Below are 6,403 nucleotides of genomic sequence, written 5' to 3'. Positions count from 1 at the left end.
CCTCCATCTCTCTCTATCCACCCATCCCTCTATCTCTCCCCATCCCTTCATCCTCCATCCATTGATCCCTTCACCCCCTCTCTTCATCCATCCATCCATCCATCCCTCTGTTCTTCCATCCATCCATCCCTTTCCATCCATCCCTTCTCATATTCCCTGAGCTCCTACTCTATCCTGAGAATTGAGAAGACATAATGAAAAAGCTCCAGACCTTTGTCTTAGGGATCTCAGAACCTAGTACCAACTTACACCTATGACCTGATTTAAACAAAATCGAATCTATGTGAAAATCCAGGTTGGTGCCCAATGAAGTAATTCTTTGATTTGTACAAAGATATGCCCCTTTTTGAAGAATCTGCTGCTGAGTTCTTTTAAGCCCAGGGCTCCATTATTGTTTGCAAGAGGGGATTCCATTCTGTTTGCACCACAGATCTTCCATGATGTCAAGCATTCCCAGGCAGCCATCTCCAAGTTTAACCAACAAATACGTGATGCTTGCCAGAAAAGCTGTCTAAGAATGTTCAATGATTGTTGTTGTTTAGTCGTGACTTATTCTTGTGATCCCATTTGGGGTTTTCTGGGCAAAGATACTGGAGTGGTTTGCCCTTTCCTTCTCCAGCTTATTTTACAGATGAGGAAACTGAGGCAAACAGTGTGAAGTGACTTGCCCAGGGTCATACAGCTAGGAAATGTCTGAGGCCAGATTTGAACTCAAGTCCTCCTGACTCCAGGTCCAGCACTTCACACACTTCAGAGCTGAGAGGGATTCTTGTTTTACGGAAGGGGAAATCTTAGGCTGGGGCAGGGGTGGGGTGAGACATTTCCCTCAGGTTCCATATCAGATTGGAGCCCAAGTGGGACCATAATGCAGGTCTCCCGACTCCCAGGCTAGGAGTGTTTCCAAAAGAAAGCTACCAGAAAGCATTCACACCCTCAGCTTTGTGACTGCATTGAAGCCTCATGTCAAATGACAAGCGGCCTGGTTGAAAAAACCTACATGAAAACCATTATTACAGAATTAACAGGATTGGTTTGGGGGGGCTTGTATGGGTTAACAATCGAATGTTGGACATTATTCATTCCTTTGTGTTAAGCACCAAATTTACTGTGGGACCTTGGAAGAAATATTTCCCCTGTCTCAGCCTCAGTTTCCCCATTTGCCAAGTGAAGGGGGCTGTCTGGAGGGTGCCTTTCATCTGTGACTTTGTCTCTGGAATTCTGAGATGACTGTTACTGAAGATTAGATGTGGCATAATACACACACAATATACATGCATATGCCTGTGCATATGTACATGCACACACATATGTTTATCATGCCCTGGCCTCTTCTTTCCTCCTGCTGCCTAGTCAAGTCTGGGTCTCTGAAGTAGGGGGGCAGTCACCCTTGGTTTGGTGTGCCCATGCGGGAATGACATCCTGAGTTATTTTCTTCCTTGTCTCTCCAGGTCACACCTCAGGGGGCTGGGGGGACCCTGCCATTGTCCCCGGCTTCCAGCAGTCTGAGCACAACAGGTCAGTCCTTGTGAGCAAGAAAAGAGGTACAGGGTGGGCTTTGGGACTTAAATTAGGGGACTAGGGAAGGCGTGGGAAGAAGGGGTAAACCTCTCTCAGGCACTCACTGACTTGCAGTTGGACCTTGGACAGCTCCCTTCCTAGCCTGAATTTTTTTTCCACTCTTAAGAGGTGGGGGAGAGGTCTGCTCTCAGGGCTTACTGGCTCTGGCACTCAGGGCTTCTGTCATTGTCTCTCCTAGTTACTACCTTGTCCTCAGCTGTGGGGACCCTCCACCCCAGTCGGACAGCTGGAGGGGGCAGCAGTGGGGGTGGGGCCGTGACCCCCCCCAACTCTATCCCCTCCATCACTCCCCCGCCCCCTGCCACCACCAACAGCACAAATCCCAGCCCCCAAGGCAGCCACGCGGCCATCGGCCTGTCAGGCTTGAACCCCAGCACAGGGTAAGTCTGGGGCCCGGGGAGGGCAAGCTGGCTGTTACTGCTTCAAGAGGCTGTGCCCCTGCCCCTGCTAACCCCCTGCCTACCCCCACTAACCCGTCTGCTTTGCCTCTTCCAGAAGCACAATGGTGGGGCTGAGCTCGGGGTTGAGTCCGGCTCTCATGGGTAACAACCCTTTGGCCACCATACAAGGTGCGTCACCTTACATCACACTCCCTTTGTCCCCTCTGCCATCACCCCATCCATGCCTTCGAAGGACACCATGGAGGCTTTTGCTGGACTCATCAGCATGCCTGTAACTGCTTCTGTGATGGGCAGTGTATGTGTGCACATGCATGCATGCATGTGTGTGTATGTGTATATGTGCATGTGTGTATGTGTTTGCATGTGTGTGTGTGTGTGTGTGAAAGCTTCCAGGGCTGACGTTTGGGTTTGAGGATGTCCTCACCCTCAGGCTCAGCTCGACCCTCCCTGCCACCCTCAGCAGCCCCTGGGCATCACTCCCTGCCTTTCCCTCCCTAGGACCATCTTCCTCCCATCTGGAGGTATACCTCATCCTCGTTCCACAAAATGAGAAGAGTGAGATGGAGTAATGCAATGAGCGAGGGATGGGGCAGGTAGTGATGCCCAGGGGCTGCTGGAGAGAAGCACTCTAAGTGACCTCCAAGTGAAGGAAAATAGCCCAGGTGGGAGAATGGCTTCTCTGTTCTGGGGGATCCTAAGTGGAACTGCTCAGTTCTGCAGAATATTAGAACTAGAAAGAGTCTTAGAATGTGAAACAGACTGCCAGAGCTGGGAGGAACTCTAGAACAGAGTACTGCAGAGCTGGGAGAGGCCTTAGAACAGGGAATGTCAGGGCTGGGAGGGCCTTAGAACAGGGAAAGTCAGGGCTGGGAGGGCCTTAGAACAGGGAAAGTCAGAGGTGGGAGGGTCCTTAGAACAGGGAATGTCAGGGCTGGGAGGGGCCTTAGAACAGGGAAAGTCAGAGGTGGGAGGGTCCTTAGAACAGGGAATGTCAGAGCTAGGAGGGACCTTAGAAAACAAAACAGCAGAGCCAGGAAGGACCCGGGAGGTCATTCCACCCAATTATAAAGATGGAGAAATTCATACTCTGAGAGGTCAAGAGATCTGGCTTGGGCGGCAAGTCTCCCCCTCCATCTCCAGTCCCACCCTCTCTCTCTATCTCTCCAGCCCTGGCCTCTGGTGGAACTCTCCCCCTTACCAGCCTTGATGCCAGCGGGAACCTGGTGCTGGGGGCAGCTGGGGGCGCCCCAGGGAGCCCAGGCATCGTGACCTCACCACTCTTCCTGAACCATGCCGGGCTGCCACTACTCAGCGCCCCTCCAGGGGTGGGCCTTGTATCAGCTGCGGCAGCCGCTGTGGCAGCCTCCATCTCCACCAAGTCCCCAGGCCTCTCCTCCTCCTCTTCCTCCTCTTCCTCCTCCTCCTCCTCCTCTTCCTCCTCCTCTTGCATCGAAACAGCAGCACAGACCTCCGGAGGGCCTGAGGCAGGGGCCAAATCGGAATGAAGACACCCCCTCTGCCTTTCCCTGCCACCCTCCACCCTCGCCCACCTCTGGTCTCCTCAGTTGGGGAAGCTGGTGGTAGGGGGACAGCGGCGGGGGATTGAGGTGAGGGTCCGGGAGCTGGAGAAAGAGAGTGGAGGAAACACCAAAAAAACAAAAAAATACCCCTAGAAAGAAAAAACCAAACATAAAATAAAGTAAAGCCAAATAGAAACAGACATAACCAGCCGCCCAGAATGAGCCGGGGCGAACAGAAGAAACCAAAAAACGAAACCAAAAAAAACCCAGTCCAGAGCCAGACCTCAGTGCGCTCACCGCTCACCGCTATAACACCAAATCAGCGCGTCTCCCCGCTCCGCGGAGAGCGGACGCCTCCGCCGGGGCTCCCTCTCGCAGCTGACGGCCGGGGGCTCTGCGGCCCCCATCTACCCAGTGGAAAAGGAGAACGTGTCGGTCCCCGGAGGTTGGGGGAGGAAGGTGGGGGTGGGGCGGGGGACCAGGGGAGGGAACAACTGTGGATTTTTCTTTTCCAGAAACCAAAAGAGACAGGGCCCGAGAAACCTCACACCAAATAGCCGGTAGCTTCATCCAAAGGCCTGTATAGAACTGGGCGCGTCCGTTGTGCTCCCCCGAATGTGTTCCCCATCCCCTCTCCCGGCCTGGGGGTGGGGGACGGGACTTGTTTTAACTGCCTTTTTTTTTTTTTAAACAGGGAGAGTAAAAGGGGAGGGGGGGAGACTGGAGACTTCTCTCCCCCCCCCCATAGCCTTTCCCCATCTCCTTCTTTGGCGTGGGGGTCCGGCCATTTGGCTGCGTGAATCCCATCTCCTGGGCTCCCCTGGCCCCTCTGGTTCTGTGCTTAGGAAGTGAGGTCTGGATGGGGGCACGGCAGAGCACGTCAGGACAGGGCAGTCCCAGCTTTTGCTCATTCCTGTCTGCCAGCTTCCCCATCCCTCTCCCTCATCTCTAAAAAACAAAAAAACCCACAAAAAAACCAAACTCATATTCCAGTGCCTATCCGTGGGATTGTTCACGCTTTTACATTATCCAGAAAAACCAAAAAATCGTTCCCTCGCCCCTGCCCACCCACTACACACAGGAAGATGTCCCACTCCTCCAACCCCCCCCCCATCCCCACCCCCCACCTCCAACCTCAAGATGGCCACTCCCAGAATCAGGGTCTGAGTTGGGGGAGGGGGATGCCACCATTGTCCTCTCAGTGTCTCCCCTGTGGGCACTGGGATGTATCTAGATGACAGAGGCCTGTGGGAACGCTGCCGTCAGGGTTGTCCCTCTGCCGGCCATGTCTTGAACCAAAAAAAAAAAAAAAAAAAAAAAAGGAAAAAAAAGAAGAAAAAAAGAAAAAAAAGTACCACAAAAAAATAAAACTGAAAAAAAATTTTTAAAATAGAAAAATCTATAGATATATATATTTAAGGGAAAGAAGAAGAGAACTCAGACTACTCTGAAGAGAACAGACTGGAGGAGCCGGGAGGGAAGCATAGGGCCTCCAGAGCGAGGGCGAGGGCGTTCAGCCTCCGCGCCAGACGGACAGACCAATAGATACTTCTTTCTCGTCACAAATACCTCATGGACCTCTACGGGGGTTGGGAGGGAGGGGAAGAGATGGCCTCTTGCCCAGGAAGTATGGGCTGGGGCAGGATGGGAGGATGTCAAGGCCAGGACCCAGAGGGACCCCCCCTCTTGCCCTGACTGCTGTGCCCTCCCCCCCAAAATCAACTGAACAAAGCTTTAAATGTACGGCAGAAAACCATGAAGGGAATCTATGAAGAAACAACAATTTGGGGGTGGCTTGGATCCTCCCTGTTGGTTCTGACTGGCCTTTCTTCCTCTCTCTCCTTCCCTTTTCTTTCTCTCCTTCCTCAAACCAAAGTGTTGCTGGGTAGGAAGTGAGCCATTGGTGTGAGAGCCCACCCTCCGTTGGCAGGGACTGGCACCTTTGCTGCATTGGGCAGTAGAGAGAGACCCCCAGATGAGAGGTGGCGTCCACTTGGATACTCCTCTTCCTGCTGGACACAAGAGGAGAGACGGACTGAGTCTCATGCACCTGCCCCAGGTGCCTGGGACTCTGGTGTTTTGATTCCCTCCCCAGCCCTCATCTCAACCTGCCTCTGGAGGAAGGTGCAGAGCAGTTCAGACCGTGCCAGTCTGTGCCCGCCTCTCTGCCTCTCCCCGGACTGTGGGGACCTGTGGAGCATCCTCTGTAGGATCCCCATCCCAGGAAGCCTCGTCTTGGGAGGGACGGAGACCCTCCCGTTCTCCAGGTTTGAGGAGGGAAGCTGTAGATGGGCCCTCCCTCACTGCCGGTTCCCCAGCAGAATGTACACCTCTCCACTGGACTGGATTCCCCCCCCCTCCCTACTGCCGAGTGTTTCTGTTTTTGTTTCCGAGAGAGAGAGAGAGAGAGAGACAGGAGGGGAACTGGGACCAGAGTGAGAATGTGTGGGCCCCTGAAGGGGCCTGGGGGAAATGGGGCTAAGGGCTACTTGCCTGGACAGGGATGACAGAACGCAACAAATGAAAGGGAAAAAGAAAAACCATGGACAAAAGCTACAGAAGGCATTGCTGAGAACACTCTATATCACTGGAAAACAAACAAAAACTTTGATTCTAGACCAAAAAAACCAAACCAAACTGGAACCCCCCCCCCCCCGATGGACTCCCCATCCTCGCCTCCACATCTCCTTCCTGCCCATCCTGGGCCTGTGCCCCCCAGGTACCTCCCCTGCCTGGGCTGCTGGGGGCAGCGGGGGACATGGATGGATGGGGAGTGAGGGAGATGGAAGACAGGGCCAGGGCCGTAGGGAAGGAGGACCTTCCTTCCTGTGGCACCTCTCCGAATCTTCGCTCAACTTCCAGGCGAGAAAGGAAAAAAAAAAAAAAATTCTCGGGGGATTAAGA

The 6,403-nt window shown here is 53.5% G+C and overlaps 1 protein-coding gene across 5 annotated transcripts in view; it reads left to right on the top strand.

Moving 5' to 3' along the window:
- POU2F2 (POU class 2 homeobox 2) overlaps positions 1 to 3,936 on the top strand; it is a 26,596-nt gene extending 22,660 nt beyond the window's left edge. For 3 of the 5 annotated variants that reach the window (XM_027858215.1, XM_027858217.1, XM_027858218.1), the window contains exons 12-15: positions 1,449 to 1,515; positions 1,757 to 1,958; positions 2,074 to 2,147; positions 3,147 to 3,936. In XM_027858215.1, the coding sequence (XP_027714016.1) occupies positions 1,449 to 1,515; positions 1,757 to 1,958; positions 2,074 to 2,147; positions 3,147 to 3,484 (681 nt within the window). In that variant the 3' untranslated portion in view covers positions 3,485 to 3,936. The remainder of the gene's footprint in view (positions 1 to 1,448; positions 1,516 to 1,756; positions 1,959 to 2,073; positions 2,148 to 3,146) is intronic. The other 2 variants (XM_027858220.1, XM_027858219.1) reach the window with 1 other exon arrangement.
- Positions 3,937 to 6,403: the final 2,467 nt, after the last annotated feature.

The sequence above is a fragment of the Vombatus ursinus genome, unplaced genomic scaffold (assembly GCF_900497805.2).
Source record: "Vombatus ursinus unplaced genomic scaffold, bare-nosed wombat genome assembly UNPS02012758.1, whole genome shotgun sequence".
NCBI lineage: Eukaryota > Metazoa > Chordata > Mammalia > Diprotodontia > Vombatidae > Vombatus > Vombatus ursinus.
The sequence above is the reverse complement of the archived record's forward strand: the minus strand, read 5'-3'. Positions and strand labels throughout refer to the sequence as shown.